Source organism: Cydia splendana, chromosome 20, assembly GCF_910591565.1.
Source record: "Cydia splendana chromosome 20, ilCydSple1.2, whole genome shotgun sequence".
NCBI lineage: Eukaryota > Metazoa > Arthropoda > Insecta > Lepidoptera > Tortricidae > Cydia > Cydia splendana.
This window is the reverse complement of record NC_085979.1, coordinates 7,535,844-7,554,502: the sequence shown is the minus strand read 5'-3', so window position 1 is coordinate 7,554,502 and position 18,659 is coordinate 7,535,844. Positions and strand designations below refer to the sequence as shown.

At 39.3% G+C, this 18,659-nt stretch overlaps 2 protein-coding genes across 2 annotated transcripts in view; one reads left to right on the top strand and one right to left on the bottom strand.

Moving 5' to 3' along the window:
- LOC134800631 (NACHT and WD repeat domain-containing protein 2) overlaps positions 1 to 4,971 on the bottom strand; it is a 73,575-nt gene extending 68,604 nt beyond the window's left edge. Inside the window, exon 1 of the mRNA XM_063773116.1 lies at positions 4,651 to 4,971. Coding sequence (XP_063629186.1) covers positions 4,651 to 4,718 — 68 coding nt within the window. The 5' untranslated portion in view covers positions 4,719 to 4,971. The remainder of the gene's footprint in view (positions 1 to 4,650) is intronic.
- Positions 4,972 to 5,110: 139 nt separating this feature from the next.
- Positions 5,111 to 11,374, top strand: LOC134800735 (MDS1 and EVI1 complex locus protein EVI1-B-like). Its single transcript, XM_063773263.1, has 6 exons — positions 5,111 to 5,241; positions 5,751 to 6,192; positions 7,289 to 7,473; positions 7,953 to 8,124; positions 9,512 to 9,643; positions 10,868 to 11,374. The coding sequence occupies exons 1-6, from the start codon at positions 5,163 to 5,165 to the stop codon at positions 11,352 to 11,354; spliced, it is 1,497 nt and encodes a 498-aa protein (XP_063629333.1). The 5' UTR covers positions 5,111 to 5,162; the 3' UTR covers positions 11,355 to 11,374.
- Positions 11,375 to 18,659: the final 7,285 nt, after the last annotated feature.

The following is an 18,659-nucleotide window of genomic DNA, read 5'->3' as shown; positions in this document are numbered from 1 at the left end:
CCCAGGTTAACGGGTTTAGGACGAAGGACTGTTATTATTAATTATTAATAATCCTAGTTACTTATATTCTAAATTTGAACGTTTGTGTTTGGTGCCTGCTTAAAAAAGTTGGTCATACCTACAGGCCGCAAAAGTTAGGTATACGGAAGCATTACAAAAGTGTAGAACGGTAGGTAAGTATTATTAAATTGCACAATGGGACTTAATCGCGCATTTAAGTTTTAAGATTTAGGTACCTCCGACGTTTCGAGGACGGCGTTGTCACCGTGGTCTCGGAGAACACTGGCTAAAGTTGACATCAACATCTTCTAGCCGCGCGAGTTGATGTTGATGACAACTTTAGCCAGTCTTCTCCGAGACCACGGGGACAACGCCGTCCTCGAAACGTCGGAGGTAAATCTTAAAACTTAAATACGCGATTAAGTTCCGTTGTATAATTTAATAATGTGTAAAAATCGTGAAAGTTTAAATCAGTGGTAGGTAAGTACACAATACTGTATTGTTAATGAAAATAAAGAATTGAATTGTTTATCTTAGCGTTTCGTTTTGTATTCGCAAACGATTGTCATCTTGACTAGGCCCCCTAGTGTCCAAAATGATCTGCTTGCGAGCCCCCTGACCCGTTTATCCATATCTGCTGTTATCGCTGCTGACGCATAGCATAATAAGTTGTTTTATGTAGGTATGTTTGCTTGCTAATTACTCAAAATTATCAGGTCATTATTAGTGTATGATAATAGGCCTTGGTAGTACTCAATTAGGAATCTAAAGTGTATATTTTACGTCATTCTAAGAACTACATACAAGTAATACTAGTATACAGTTTAGCACATAGGTAGTTGCACTGACTTTTAACTCGTTATTCTTTTAACCACAAATTATTCTAAGATCTTTTGATTTATTTTTCTCGCAAAAAACGTATTTTATTTATATGAGCCTAGCCTAAAAAGCGTATAAAGGATGGATCACGGTAGCCCGGACCGGAAAGACAAGAAATGTAAACATCATTAGTTCGATGCAGAAATCTCTCTTTTCATGGTATAGCGACATTAGCGACAGCTTTGAATTATTTTACGGTTTAGACTCACTTGTTTTTAGTCATTCGCGCGACATGTTTCGGAGAGCCTAGGTCTCCTTTCTCAAGCACTAACAGTGCTAGCAGCGTTCACGACGGCCATGTATCACGTACTCTAAACCGTAAAATTAATCAATGTTAGTATGTCTCACAACAGTTTAAATTCGATAGCGACATCTAAGGTTTACTCGGGTAATTCCGAATGTCGAAAACTGTCGGATAATTCCGAAAGAGACTTTTATTATGATGGAATTAAGGGTGATTTTCATCTGAATTTCGGGATTATCCGACATTCGGTAATACCCGAATACACCTTACCAACTTATTTGGTAAACTTACTCAGTACCTAAGGCTAACAAGAGCGTGTTAAATATTTCAGCGATATTTAACCAACATCAAAAGAATTTGTCTCAAACCGCAAGAATCTTCAAAATTCATTTAATCCCCGCAAACTTAAGTCTCTGTTCATTTTATTATATTCGTATCATTGTAAATTAAGTCCTAAGCATGCTGTTAAAGAGTTGATTTTCCTTTTAAGGCTCTTTTGGATATTGGATCTTTTTGTAATATAAATTATGAAGTAAATTATGTTGAGTATTATAAATTATAAATTACAAACCCACGGGGAAATTGAGGGGGTTTTTTTTTGTGAAACAAAATGGCTTCCTAGTATTATTTTACCTTCTCAAGGTTTTGCCCACGATAATAATAACATAATAATAACTTACTGTAACTTGCTTATTATTCAATAAATAAATAAATACAATAAAATAAATAAAATAAAATACAAATTCTTAATGTTAGTAAGGTAAACGTACTGGTGCTCGACGCGGTCCCAGTACATGTCATCTTGAAACTTAAGTCATTGTCAACATAGGTGACAACAGGGTGTCATCTATTGGGCATTAGCATGTCGAGCACTAGTACGTTTACCTAATGCTAACGGTATAAATCTAGACAAGTTAGTGTCATCCACTTATCAACTAACTTTAAGTTGGAAATGTAGACAAATGACATATTATCCAACGACCATGTTATCAGTAAATCGTTTAACGATAGTCGTCTGTCAAAAGTGGAGACGTCAAATCAATAAAAAGTGGATAAAATGTCAGTTTTATCATCGTTTATACCTACAGCCATATCATTTATAAAGTCGACCATCATAGCCTTGCGGTATGCGTTGTATACAGCTACAGATTGCTTGCTTGTTAGATATACTCAAACACATCCTACTTGTCAGTTGAAAAAACACGAAATTAAAATTTTTAATGGGCGATCAACACTTCGCGCCTACTTTTTTAGGGTTTCGTAGTCACCCTAGAGACCCTTACAGTTTCGCCATGTCTGTCTGTCCGAGGCTTTGCTCCATGATCATTAGTGCTAGTAAGCTACAATTTGGCATGGATACATAAATCATGCATTGCGACAGAACGGTAAAATAAAAACTATAAATAAAGTTTTATGGCTACGCCAATTCCATGGGGTTAGTTGCCAAGCGGACCCCAGGCTCCCATGGAGCGACAACGCGAGGAAGGGAGATATACCTTACCGGGATTCGAACCCGGGACCATCGGCTTCGCGGGCAGGTTCACTACCCACTAGGCCAGACAGATCGTCGAAACATGCATTATACCTGCAGCTCGCTTTACCCAATGACATAGATCCATGGGAGTGTTTATAGATATAGTTTTACCGAGCTATCATTGCTCAGTGAAATATCGATATTTCAGCCTGAGCTTGACCTAAATATGGCCGGGATCCAGGGCTTTGCTTAGCGTACCTAGGGACCTTGTTGTCACCTAGAAACTGGGTCTAATCTAATAAACTCTAATCACTAAACTTTATAAAACAAAGTCCTCCGCTGCGTTTGTCTGTATGTGTGTAAGTATGTTCGCGATAAACTCATAAACCGGCCAATTGCGCGTCGGACTCGCACACGACGGGTTCCGTACCATTATTTATAAAAACGGTCACCCATCCAAGTACTGACCCCGCCCGACGTTGCTTAACTTCGATCAAAAATCACGTTTGTTGTATGGGAGCCCCACTTAAATCATTATTTTATTCTGTTTTTAGTATTTGTTGTTATAGCGGCAACAGAAATACATCATCTATGAAAATTTCAACTGTCTAGCTATCACGGTTCGTGAGATACAGACTGGTGACAGACTGACGGACGGACGGACGGACAGCGGAGTCTTAGTAATAGGGTCCCGTTTTACCCTTTGGGTACGGAACCCTAAAAACTACTCAACGGATTTTCATGCGGTTTTCACCTATCGATAGAGTGATTCTTGAGGTAGGTTTAAGTGTTTATATGTTAAGGTTTACCCGTGGGAAACCGGGCGGTTCGCTAGTATATTATAACCCCCTTGAATCAAAACTATTGATGAATATCGCATTAAAATCCGTTTCGTAGTTAAAATATTTAAGCGTAGGTACAGACAGACAGAGCATTTTATACTACGTAGGTACCTAGAGGTCCTAGAGAGGTCAAGTACCTACTGTTGTCTGTGACCGTCGATAAGGGCATTTAAATGTTATTTTTATTACTTTCCCTTTTCATAATTATACATAAGCCCTAATTTATTTTTATCGCCTACCTACTAATACTTATAATAAAAACCTACGTTTATGGAATAGATTCCAAAAGAACTTCTTTTTTCAAAGGTGAATGTAGAGGATTTTTACTACAAGCGGGAAATGCCTGCTACGCGCTACGCCGTAGCGCTACGAAATTAGTTCCGCAGTGAAAGTTCAAATGACGTACCTCCATCAATATCTACCTAGATAAGTTTAAGTTTAACATACAAAACTTTTGTTTAAAGCCTAGAGTCCGATTGAAATAGGATTTTTGCCGAAACCGAAACCAAAGATTTAATTAATAATATTTAGGTATTTGTCAAATATTGTAGAGTTCACTAATAAAAGATTTTCCGAAATTCTAAGGGGGGAAATGGGGTTGAAAGCAGACGAAATAGTGGGTGTAGGCTAACTTGTTGATAGAGCGAAACGAAAAACATATTCCATACAGATTTAAAAAGCTCCTAACTCTTATAATAATTAAAAAATTGAAAATCTCTAAATAAAGCGGCATAGCTGTGATTAATATACATCAAATTGCGTAAACATACTTTCTATAATGTTAATATCCAGAGAGGAAAATGGGAACTACGTTTGTATGGAGACGCGATCACGTCATTTCGTGCCCTTTCGTCTTTAAGGAGCGTAGAGTCGTTTATTGAATGACAAAGGACTCTAAACAAGAGGGGCTTGGCTCTAATCTCTTTTAAGTCAATCTTTGTACATCTCCATGTAGAGCTAAAATAGTGGGTTGTGTATCGAAAATATAATTGAAAGTAATCCGAAATTTGAACGGTAGATCTCTACAAAAATAGAGTCCCGAGTTGTGACTTTTAAGGACCCAAATGACTACGTGCTCAGACAACATGTCAACTTATTGATTTATTTACTGTCTCAACCGTGTCGTCTTATCTCTACAATACAGCAATTCCACACAAATAAAACATGTCGCTTGTTTTCATCCTCCATTGTGTGGCGACCTTCATACTCACTCTTCAGAATGCTGGGACTGGCTGTCCTTGTCCTTATGCGCCTGTCCTGAGCTGCAGGAGTTCCCCATCCCGCCGCTATGTCACTCTGCACTTCACTAAACACATTTATCACAAATAACTAAGGATTTTGAAGCACTCATCTCCCGGCGTTGCGATCGTTTCGGGGGGAAATTCTAAAATTAAACACTCGTCCTCGCGGGCCGAGCGCTAGGCGGCGAATAATCGATTTGTGCCGGCCCGCCCCCCGCTCCCCGCGCGCGCGCGCGCTATCATATTATCCACGCTTTTCAAAGCTTTTCCGAACGAAGGAGTCCAATATGTCACGCAGCTGACTCCGTAAACACGATTAAAAAGAAACTGGCGGCGATTCGAATTTGGAATTCTCAAAATAAAAACGCTTTTGTTTCTGTCATGTTCAGCAGGTGCCCTACAAGTATTTGTTGTTTATACACTTTGAATTGCGTTTTTATCGTATATTTGAGTTGTTTGCGAGCTGTTTGTAGATTAATATAATGCCAAGGTGTTTTCTCAAGTCTGTGCGGTCGCAAGGGGATAGTTTCATACATGAAACGGGTAGATTTCCAGTTGAAAGTAAGTTGAATTATACTTGCGGTATTTTTATAAAAATATTCTGTCATGTGAAAGAACGGCAGAATTTTGGATTTTTAAATCAACGTAAAGGTATATTTCGCATAATAAATCAATATAATATAGTGTGATTCATGTTGTTTCGTAAAGTAATATAGGAGCGTAGATGTTTCTCTACCTACTTGTTGATTTTCCCTTAGACACATAACTATCGTGATTATCGCGTGTTTCGTCAGCTCGAAAAAATATTTTTTTCTTAATAATATTTACAGTAGGTACATATGGTGCTACTTTACCGCCCTAGGGCGGGATTAAGGACAATATTTAAAGGGCCATATGGCATATGTACTGTAAAGCGTTGTACAATACACGTGCGAAAAGGTAATTCGCAACTCGTGTCGGTTTAAAACACTCCCTTCGGTCGTGTTTCAATTTATCGCCACTCGTTGCGAATTTCCTACTTTTCGCACTTGTATCGTAATGTACTATTGCGTCATTAACCATCTTTCCAGCTCTAGTAGAAACAAAACCAACACGCATGCCGAAAATGTCAACAAAAAGACAGAAAACCCTCTTAAAGACGAACGAAACGCTGTACCACGACAAAGTGCCTATATCCACCCGTTTTTACCTGCAGCTCTTGAAAAAGAGCCAATTCCTGCCAAACTTCGTAGAAACAGAAGCATACGAATACGCTTCGGAAAGCGAAAGAGCAACCAACTCACCTGAACTACATACTAAGAAAAACTTTGTTAAGAAAGAAGTGGAACGGGCAAGTTATAACTTACGTTCGAACGAAGCAAGAACGGAACGCAAGGTTTTCGTAAAGAAAACTCGCGTTCGAAAAAAAGTCAACGACACGCAGAGCATTTCTGAACCGAAGGCGGTTAAAAAGAAATTCAAAATGCCTTTGGCGCCAATCATAGAGGAAATAAAGAACCGGGAGCCACTTAGGTATGTGTTCAATATTAATAGGTCTTATGTCAATGTAAAAACGTATATACTTATGTACATACCTACGGGAACCGAGCATATTGTCGGTGAAAATAAGCGTATTGTAGACATTGTAATGTTACGTGACTTAAGAGCGACGAGGTGAATGAATGAATGAGGTGAAAGAAGGACATTAGCATCCATGGTATAATAATATACTCCGCCGGTACTTCTTTTCGTGGTCACGTGACTGACACAAGCCTAGCTACGTCATCATGCGACAGCGCTATATGATAATATGCGATAGCGCTATATAAATTGGCAATGTTATTTGTGACGTAGGCTTGTGTCACTCTGGGAAGAGAAGACCATGTTTTATTAGACTAAGTATGATTAGCATCCATATTTTTCCACCCGATATTTTTGTTACACTTCTGTTGTTGTTTACGTTGGATTGTCTGCAGCTGTTTGAAAGGTATTTTAGAATTGTACGTTTCACAAACTTGTTACTTGCTGTTTGCGTCCACACAGTGAATAACGCTAACGGTGCGTCCACACCGTAGTTAACTTTTGTGGTGCAACACTGTGCAACACGGTAACGGGTCGGCTGAGTTGATGTAACCTCAATGGTCCGCAATGTAACTAAAATCGCATGCGAGTTCGCGCGCCGTCTAAATGAGCCCTTAGGGTGGCAATTTTCATACACAAATAGCTAAAATGTAAAATATAATCAACAACATTGACGATTCAGTCCTCATTCCTTACTAGACTCTTCTGGGCAATATTTAAAGTTGTATGCATTTTAGATTTTGGAATTTTCATACTTTTTCTACTCAGAATCACGAGCTCTTTCGATGCTAATACGAGAAAAAAAGTGTCCCCAAAATTTCATACAAATTTTTTTTGTCCGTTTTGTTACGGTCATAGTAGGTTGTATTAAAAACCATTAACATACGGACCAAAAATTGTGGGGACACTTTTTTTCTCAGTAAAAATGGAAAAAGCTCGTGATTCTGAGTAGAAATAATATAAAAATTCCCAATTCTAACAAAAACATTTTTGGTAGAACTTTAAATGTAGAAATGCCCTTCTACTACATAGTTCTATTTTCCACTAGGACTGTGAATAAAGGTGGATGGGAGATTGACAAGATCGCAGAAAAGCTAAAGAGTCTGATGCGGACCAGCTCCGAGCACATGCTGCACCAGGAGCTGCTGTCCTGTACCGAAGCATTCAGGAACGAAGCTAAGGAGAACGAAGAAAAAGGGAACGAAGTTAGTCGGAACGAAGTTCAGGAAAAAGGTAAGATGCGGAGCTCCGAGCACATTGCTGCACCAGGAGCTACCGTCTTGCACCGAAGCATTCAGGAACGAAGAAAAAGGGAACGAAGTTAGTCGGAACGAAGTTCAGGAAAAAGGTAAGATGCGGAGCTTCGAGCACATTGCTGCACCAGGAGCTACCGTCTTGCACCGAAGCATTCAGGAACGAAGAAAAAGGGAACGAAGTTAGTCGGAACCAAGTTCAGGAAAAAGGTAAGATGCGAAGCTTCGAGCACATTGCTGCACCAGAAGCTGCTGTTTTGTACCGAAGCATTCAGGAACTCTATCTCTCTATTTTAACGCGAAAGTTTTAAACATTAAACTGTAGAGATATATGTGTATTTGGAAAATCATTCAAGGGTGGCAGATATCTTTGGCGCATTGCGTCTTCCGCAACTAGGTATTGATTTTGACTGTATAACAACACAACACGAATCAACAAAAAACTTGTTTTCCCCGCAGGACCACCCCCCTTAGTATCGCCAGCAGGCCGAGCCCGCGGCGGCCACGCCTGCCCCTACTGCGGCAAGCGCTTCGACCGCCCCTGGGTGCTGAAGGGACATCTCAGACTGCACACTGGAGAGCGGCCCTTCCCTTGTCCTCATAAGCACTGTCCAAGGACTTTTGCAGATCGGTGAGTACCTACTTTACAGAAAATCTTTCTAATCGCCGATGAGAGAGAAATGTGCCACAGAATAAAGACAATATAGTACTACCGTACAGAAAAGACACTTCCTACAAAACCGAAGTTTGACAGGGAGGGTCGAATCATGATATCCCTTTCTAACTTATGGCACTATCCCTTTCGACTATTTAGGGTTGTCATAATTTAAGTAATTATGTTATCTGTGGCCGTGCACGCAAAGGGTCATCATCATCATCATCATTCTAGCCTTCAGTCGCCCACTGCTGAGCATATAGGCCTCTCTTCGTGTACGCCACTTATCCCGGTTCTGGGCTAGTCTCATCCAAAAGTGCCCCGCGATTTTCCGAACGTCATTCACCCAATGAGCCAACGGACGCCAGGCGCTTCTTTCATCCGAAAGCGGCCACCAATCTGTCAACATTTTGGTCCACCTGTCATCACTCTGCCTAGCAACATGTCCCGCCCAACTCCATTTAAGCTTGGTGATGACGTCACCCACGTCTCGCACCTTGGTGCGGCGTCGGATTTCGACATTCCTCGCTCGGTCTTGCAGTTTAATGCCGAGCATGGTGCGCTCCATGGCTCTTCAAGTTGTGTCAACCCTAATAATTGCTCGGAGCAATGCTGAGCCGAACGGAGCCGAGCTAACAAAATGCGTCTATTACGAGACACAGGCGCAAGCGCGAGCAGGCGTCCGTTCCGTAGCGCGGCAACCGCTATCGGTAGACATCAAAATTGGTGTGGGCCGCATGTAGTTGTAGCAACGCGACGAAATCGCGGAGTGAGCCACGTCTGGGTGCGGGAAAGGGCATAAATTTCAGACTGCATACTGGAGAGCGACCCTTCCCTTGCCCTCATAAACACTGTCCAAGGACTTTTGCAGACCGGTGAGCACCTTCCTTCAGGCAATTTTATCCTCGATACCTTCAAAAAAACACCACACTTCCTGCATAGGTACACACTTTCTTGGGTACAGGCACCTGCAATAGTCTGTTACTCTTCGAAGGCTGCAAAAATATGTGACACCCTCTTATCGCTCTACAAATAAGATCGTGTCAGATGTTTTTGCGGCCTTTGTTGTGTAACATATTATTGCAGAGAAAATTCTTTGTTATGTTAAGTACAAACGCTTTTCGGTGGTGTAGTATGAGATTTGTGACTTAATATTGTTCATCAAACCCATTTTCTAAACATCGGTGTTTTCCGGTTCCTCTAAAATAAGGATCGGGTCGATTGTGCTGCCTTCTTTACCTAATATGGAAGAGTGATAGAGAGACATTGCCGTTTTGTTTGTTACCACGTAAAAGATTCAAATCTTGGCTAGGCCCTCTGGTAGATTAGTGAGCGTATGTTTAAATAAAGACACTTTCTTCAGGTCAAACCTCCGCGCCCACCAGCGCACCCGCGGCCACCACACATGGCAGTGGCGGTGCGCCGAATGTGGCAAGGCGTTCAGCCAGGGTCGCTATCTGGACCGCCACCGAGCTGACGCCTGCTGGAAGTACAAGTTAGTTGTATAAGTACTTGTATAGAATTAGACCAAGAATAGTCTGCAGGAGATTTTGATTGATAGCGCACGCAGTGCAAGTGTTACTTATGCGTCATAATTTCATAGAAGTTTGACTTTTAAAATAACAAATGCACTGCGTGGGCTATCAAAATTGCTGCAGACTTTTCTTGGTCTAGCTCTACCACCATGATAAGATATTGTGCCATTGCTAACAGTGTAGATTACCCTATGTTTTACCAGCGCGTGCGTTCTTTGACCCCTTGAAGTTTGCTCCATCATAAAGGTAGATTCGAGAAAGCAGGCGCGTTTTGTTTGATAATTTTAACAGTTCAGAACTAATTTCACGCCAGCTGTTGTGAATATACCTACATATAATTAATATGTACCTATGTATATGTGTAGATATTTAAAACAGTAGGCTCTGTGACGTGCAACAGCGCTCGGAGGCGACAACAAAAAACGAGTTTCCCTTCAATTCACAGAACTTTCGGCACGAACTGTAAGCCCCCTTCAGACTATTGGCTGATTTAGACGATGCGAGAAATCGCATGCGAGTTTCATAACATTGCGGGTTTTGATCGGTCGGTTGAATTGGACGTAACCAACAGTCCGGAATGTAACTAAGATCGCATACGAGTTCGCGCGCCGTCTAAATCAGCCCTATGTGTGTGAATCGCAACGCGATTCACGCACATATAGTCTGGAGGGGGCTGTAGGTACGTACAGTCAAAGAATTTAATTTTCACCACACCAGCTCGGAAAGGCTTAGTTTGCACTTCAAAAACGGATAGCAAAGTTGCACTTTGCTATCAGTAATTGACATGTGAGGCAAAGTAATCAAATGCAAATTTTGAGTTGTTTTCTTATGTTTGTGTTACATTTAATATTTGCTTCGGGTTGGTGTGGTTTGGTGTGGTGAAAAATTTTGTGTTTCACTCGGGGGCAAATTTTGTTTAACCCTCGTGCTTTGAAACCCTCGCAACGCTCAAGATTCCATTTTTCGAATCTTTCGCTTGGTCGGGTACCAATCGGGCACGAGCGGTTAAACAACAACTTTGCCCCCTTGAAAACAAATAACTATTCCTTGTCACAGTAACAATCAATATGAAACTCGCTAAAGACCTTACTATTTTCACTGTGACAAGGTGCGAAATGGGTTGGAAATTAAATTCTTTGACTGTATTTTGTTATTTTTACTTTAATACATTGTTTCATTTTCAGGATGCACCAAAAGAACTCAACGAAGAACGCAGAACTCAAAAACGCTGAACCACCCGTTCCAATGTATGGAAGCGTGTTTCGACACGGGACTCTTGAACCCAAACCGATACAGTCCAACCAAGACTTTCAATCCAGCCAAGACATTCAGTCACATAGTATGGACAGCCCACAGTCCATGGAACCCGTGAAGTCTAAAGATCTTGGACAAACTGAACTTTACAAGACTTTAAGTAATTTTGAGGTGAACGGTGTGTTGAAGGTGAAAAACTTGGGTCAAGATATTGATTTTTTTAAATGTAAATCGAAGATTAGTCTTTCAAAAGCCCAAGCTAACCTGAATTTTGAGGAGTCTAGTCTCAAATTGGAGCTGTGTAAGCCGAAGTTGGATTTGAAGAGTCAGGGGCAGAAATTAGCATGTTCTAGCATGGAGATTAAAGAAGAATGTGATGAGCCTATAGATTTATGTATAAGGCGTAATGTAAATTAAGTGGTACATATATTAAAGTAGTATTATGTAATATTTTTTTTTATCACAAAAACTAATTAAACGTATGATGGACTCGATTGTGGACGTATTGGCAGACGTGGCTCACTCCGCGATTTCGTCGCTTTGCAACAGGTAGCTACAACTACATCCGTTCCACACCAATTTTGGTGGCTAGCCCTAAGCCGCGCGTGGCGCTGTCGCCACCTAGCGGCCATATCTGTCCTGATCGTAAGTATCGTAACAGATGCGTTACCAATTTTTAATAAGTATTGTTGTATGTGGAACTTGAATGAAATGTCTTTTAAAAACCCGTAGGGGTCGGTTCAAAAACCAAGTATGTAATTAAGTCCGACTCACGCTTGACTGCACATTTGTAATAGGTTTCCCTGTCACCTATTTTTTGTATTTTTTTTTTCAAAAATATAGACCCAGTAGCTTCGGAGATAAAGGGGGGGCTAATGGTCGGACAGACAGACAGATAGACCACGATTGATCCTACAAAGGTTCGGTTTTTCCCTTTTGAGGAACCATAAAAAGCAGGTCGGTAGTCTGAGATTGCTAACGTCGATAATGAAACTCCAATTTTATTTATTAAATATTCTTTATTACAATAAATTAAATAAATACAATTTGTACATCTTAAACGACTGTTAAACATATAAGCGTCTAAAGCGTCCACATATCGGCACACGACATTCATAAGATTTGGCTTATTTTAATATTAAAGAAGAGTAGATAAATAATATATCTAAGTACTTCATTTTGATATACTATGTGGAAATTCCATTTTTTTTTAATAGAACTGGGTGAATCAACTTTTTCTTGTCACTAGTTGCCGTCGTTACGGTCTCCTGGGTCACTCTTAAAATACTATTTTTTTCGTATTTAAATGAACCAAACTTGAATTTTTCGTAGTTATAAGGCCTTTCCATAATGGTACATCTACTAAGCACGTTTGAAGAACATGGTACAGCAGCTCTTCTAACAAACTATGCTACTATTGTCTCCTGGCTGATGGGACAGAATAACAAGAAATAGTTGATCGACCCAACTACCCAATATATTTTTTTGTTTACTTCTGACGAAATGGTTGCAGTATCCGGAAGAATATTATTTGTAATAAAACTTAAGGTTAAGTGACAGTTCGTAAACCTTATTACAAAAGGCATAAGGTTAAGAGTGTTTCTGTTTGTACTGAAGTTTTTTACAATGACAGAGATCGTTTATTATACTCTGTATCTTTAGGTATTTAAATAAAAGTAAACATATTCTACCCTCAAATGGCTCCTTAACCCTTTACCAGGCCCCTAAGAACTAGCGTGTCTTCATACGTACTGTATATACTGTTACAATCGTATTGAACGCCGTGTAAAAAATGTATTTACGAAAGTCGGAGATGTTCCTTTAAACCAGAAATAAAAATGTGGGTTACGGTTATCCCATCGCCTGTCTAAGTAATTAACTGTCATACTCGATTTTGTCTTATTATATTCTTGATCAGGCGAAGGGATATATTCCTCCCACATCTTATATCGTTTATCATAGTCAAGGTTTAACTCCAAATCTACTACGAAACATTATATCAATCACTGAAAACATTATTTTATGATCTTTACAGTTTTATTACTTACGTGAGTTTTTATGACATGTCAAGACAATTTACCGGGCCATGGGAAGAATAGCTCCCGCACAGTTAAACTCTAATAAGGCCATGGGATAATGTCAACCCACATCCTAATTCTGGTCATATACAATAATGCATGAATATTTAGCAATGTTTACGATTACATTACCTTTCAACACTCAAAATCTACAAAATATCAAAAAATTGTTCGACCTATGTACTTCTGTTTCATAGAAATTAAGAAAGTGTCCGAATTTCTCCGTACTTTACTGAAATTAGAGTTCAAGTGAATTTAAACGGCTGCAAAAGATATATTATGCGATTTAGAAGCGTGTTGTGAATGAAGATCATATACCTAATACTATTTTCAGGGATGGACATACTTAATATTTTGTAGGAGGTTCGGAGTTAAAACTTGACTACGGTAACCGATATAAGATGTGGGAGGAATACATCCCTTCGCCTGGTAAAGGGTTAAACCAGTTGAGGGTAGATGAAAACATTACATGATCAAATAATGTAGGTTAAACTCAGGCCGTTCAGTGACAGATCCAGGCGGTTTTGTATTTGGTTGGCTAACCAATAAATGTTAGAAGTGGTAGAACTACCTGAAAATGTACAGATTGTTTGTTTACTTTTATTTAAATACCTAAAGATACAGACTAGAATTATTAGATATTTTCAAAGAGATCGATGAATAAAGTTTTTTATTCGAGTATGTATATTAGACGAAAAAACCAAAATCCATCAACAAAAATACGACAAGAAAACGTCAAATAAAACGTTACAAAAATTCTTCAAACATATGATTTAACTTTAACCCTTGCGCGTTAGAGGGTCTGCCACCTTGTGGCCTAAATCGGAAACTTAAACTTGACATTGACACTTGGTGCCAAGAAACTGGGGGCTTTTGTGCTGCCCCCTACAGTTTATGTATAAGGCATGTGCTTATTGAAAGGAATGTAAAACTAAAGTTCATGCTTATGTAAGTAAATATGTAAAGCAAGTTCCACGTTTGACGGACTGATCAACGTTACAGCACTTACAGCAGTATGAAACTACCTATACAAAAAAATTGCAAAATTTTTAACTATGACAGTCGGTTTGGTACCCAGGTCTATCGGTGCTCAAAAATATCTTAACCCTTCTCTGCATGGTGATGGAAATTTCCATCATAACATTGTCCTATGAAATAAAGGCGCTTTCGGAGGTGAGTGATATTTATTTTTAAGACGAAACAGGAGCTGAGTTTTAAATATTTTAGGTAAATATACCCGTCTCGCTAACGGAAGCGGCACCTAAAAGTAGTGCGATAAGGACAAGGCGAAAAATCCTGCGTAAAAATCTCAAAAATCGAGGTTTCGTACTCCTCTGTTTCCTCCTCCAAAACTTAACCAATCGTAACCAAATTTGGAAATCTAAATGATTATGGAATTATCTGTGTCGGACCGTTTTGCTTTTTTGGCTAATTGATATCAGTATTGAATGCCACGCCTCTCATTGCGGCATAGTCAATTAGGCCATTTTGGCCATTTTTGAAGGGCTCTAGCGCCTTAAAAAACAAAAATATCAAAAAAAGCAAAACGGTCCGACACAGATATTGACAATATTAATCTGTGTTGAAAAAATCATTGCTCTAGCTTCAAAAACCACGGAGGAAAACGAGGAGTACGTTTGTATGGAGAAATGACCACTCCCGTTGGCTCTTAAGACTGTCAACTTTCAACACTAATCCATTTTCTGAATATTTACATAAATTTACATAGTATTATAATTTATAAAAATTACATCTGTTTAAAGACGAAATGGCGGAAAACTTGGAAAAACCTGGAAGTTGATGATTTTTAGTATGTGATTTTGGGCAGATTTTTCAGGGTTTGTAATTATTTTATATTTACAAAGTTTATCATAGAAATATCACAAATAGTGTACCTTTCTGATGGCAGTAAAATTTTTGCTATACCCCATACTAATAGTTATATGTATATATTTACAAAAATATGAATTAGCCTATGCAACTTCTAACACTGATTTCGCAGTGAAAATCGATGATATACTTAATTTTTTTTACTATTTTTCCCAGAATCAGTAAACAATTACGTGACACATATATTAATAACGGGCAAAAATAAAAAATCATGCAAAGAAGGGTTAATATGATACACTAACACCTTGACACTACGTGTACAGATATTTGTGACCACCTTGGCCGCTCAGATATATCTGATGGGGACTGTACACTACAATAAAACTAGTAACCATTGGCACTTGATATTTGAGCGTTTTCCAAAAAAAATGTACCTACATTTCATTCATGTCTTCAAAATATTGACTTCTTGGGCTCATTTTACTCAGAATCATTTGTACATTCACGCCTCATACATAAAAAATGTGTCCCAAGATTTCCTTTCCAGATCGTCACATTTTTGTATGAAAAGTTTTTTTTATTTGTATGAACGTGACGTACCACACTGGAAAAATATTTATTCATACAAAATGTTGGGACACATTTTTTCACGTATGAGGCGTGAATGTACAAGTGATTCTGAGTAAAATGAGCCCAAGAAGTCAATATTTTGAAGACATGAATGAAATGTTTTTTTTTTTGGAAAACGATCATTTAATAAAACATCTCCTTACTCTCACTAGAAGTGACTAGTCTTTAAATAACACCATTTTAGTACAGTCATTTGAAATATTGAACACGTAGCGAAAATGAAATGATGTTCGGATATGATTCATGTCGCGACTGTACTTAAGTATGCTGACTAGTATAGATAGATAAATACGAACGTTTCCGAGAAAAAACGATGGATAAGAATTATGCACTACGTCTGTATGCATGTGGGTTATTACTATTCCAAACTTGAAATATATGTAGTAGACTAACATAGTAGAAAACTCGATTATAATAGTACATTACGATACAAGTGTGAAAAATAGGAAATCCGCAACGAGTAGCGATAAATTAAAACACGACCGACGGGAGTGTAAAACATTTAAAAAACCGGACAAGTGCGAGTCGGACTCGCCCACCGAGGGTTCCGTACTTTTTAGTATTTGTTGTTATAGCGGCAACAGAAATACACCATCTGTGAAAATTTCAACTGCCTAGCTATCACGGTTCATGAGATACAGCCTGGTGACAGACGGACGGACGGACGGACCCTTTGGGTACGGAACCCTAAAAATCGACACGAGTTGCGAATTACCTATTTGCACATGTATCGTACAACGTTTTACAGTACATATGGCCCTTTAAAATTTGGACATAGTTACGTAATGTGCTAATTATCGCACTAGTGCGGTAAAGTAGCACGATATGTACTGTAAAAGACATTTGACCTGCTGTTCACAAAAAATATTACTATTTTGGTGTTACATGGATTCGTTTGGTGCACACACATTTAAACAATTTACATACAAGGCACCTATTTATTATAAGCACATCTTATTGCTAACACATTTTAAATTGACACATGAATAGTTGACAGACAAATATCTTAAATAGTGAAAAGATTAAACACAACCAAAATATTTTTCGTTAAATTATTAATAACCAGAAATATATATTACAAAATAGATAGAACTTAATGTATTAAAATAAATAATTTCATATTAAGCAAATCACTAAATCCACCAGATCATGTATATTACATTACTACATACTTTTATTTTACATTAGATTTTTAGATTTAAGGAAACTTTTAAGGAAACTAAATTTAATTCTCATCTTTGAGTGAAACACTTTTTTCTTCTTGGAAAGCTTACTAAGCTTGCTATTTTAATGAATTACAATATCCAACTATGCATTTTATATATAAAGAAAAAGATGATTATTTACAAGCCAGAAAACTTTTCACAAATTCTATTCTACGAATATTATGAGATTTGCATATCACCAAATTGTGCGTTGCAATTGTTTTTATAAAAATTGGGACCAGCCACGTTTACTACATCTATATAATTCAGCCTATATAATATATAATGGGCATGTGCCCAGCAGTGGGACGTAACGCCTCCTCTCATGCGCGAGAGGGCTTGGGCTATAGTCCCCACGCTGCGGATTGGGGACTTCACATACACCTTTGAATTTCTTCGCAGATGTATGCAGGTTTCCTCACGATGTTTTCCTTCACCGAAAAGCTAGTGGTAAATATCAAATGATATTTCGTACATAAGTTCCGTAAAACTCATTGGTACGAGCCAGGATTTGAACCCGCAACCTCCGGATTTAAAGTCGGTCGTCATATCCACTCGGCCACCACCGCTCGTTTTTTTTACTACATCTACCGATATTTTTTACAAATAATGCTTCATTTAAGCGACTAAACATAGGAAAATGGGTCTTAGAATAGGTTCATATTTTTAACCTAAGTTTTTATCAAAATACAGAGACCATTTTTAAGTAATGTGGATTACAGAATGATAACCTCAAAATAGTGACATCTCTTTCGGTTCTGTCGAACGGAAATTTACCTTATTACCTATTAAATAAAGCGCATTATATGACGGCGGCTCATATGCACCGTCACTGACTTAACCTCCTGAGTCCCAGTGGCCCTTATAAAGGCTTTATTCCAAAACGTAAATATAACTTTGATTAAAATAAGTCAAGGTTCCAAATTCAAAAAAGAAACTAACGATTCTGGGACTAAGGAGGATAGGGAACGCATATACAGTGAAACCTGGATAAATGAGACTTCAAGGGACGAGCAGATTTGTCTCACTTAGGCCCACTTGCACCATCCCACTAACCCGGGGTTATGCAGTTAAACTGTTATCATCTCATCATCTCAGCCATAAGACGTCCACTGCTGAACATAGGCCTCCCCCTTGGACCTCCATACGTGCCGGTTGGAAGCGACCCGCATCCAGCGTCTTCCGGCGACCTTAACAAGATCGTCTGTCCATCTTGTGGGTGGACGTCCTACGCTGCGCTTGCTAGTCCGTGGTCTCCACTCGAGCACTTTTCGACCCCATCGGCCATCTTCTCTGCGTGCAATGTGGCCTGCCCATTGCCACTTCAGCTTGCTAATCCGGTGGGCTATGTCGGTGACTTTAGTTCGTCTACGGATCTCCTCATTTCTGATTCGATCACGTAGAGAAACTCCGAGCATAGCCCTCTCCATAGCTCGTTGAGCGACTTTAAGTTTTGAGATGAGGCCGATAGTGAAAGACCACGTTTCGGAGCCGTAAGTCATCACTGGTAACACACATTGATTAAAGACTTTCGTCTTGAGGCACTGAGGTATGTCGGACGAAAAGACATTACGTAGTTTCCCGAACGCTGCCCAACCGAGTTGGATTCGGCGGTTGACCTCTTTCTCGAAGTTGGACCTACCTAATTGGACTACTTGTCCTAGGTAGATGTACGAGTTGCAATTACCGAGTTCCCAAATTAGAGTACCGAGTTCCCAACAGAGACTGGGATGGGCACAACATTGGCATTTGACATAAGTTTCGTCTTGTCCATGTTCATTTTCAAGCCCACCCGTTGTGAAACTCGGTTGAGGTCATCGAGCATCATGCTGAGTTCCTCCATCGACTTTGCCATGACTACGATATCGTCGGCAAACCGAAGGTGAGTGATGTATTCGCCGTTGATGTTGATGCCAAGTCCTTCCCATTCCAGGAGCTTGAAGGCGTCTTCCATTACGGCAGTAAACAGTTTCGGAGAG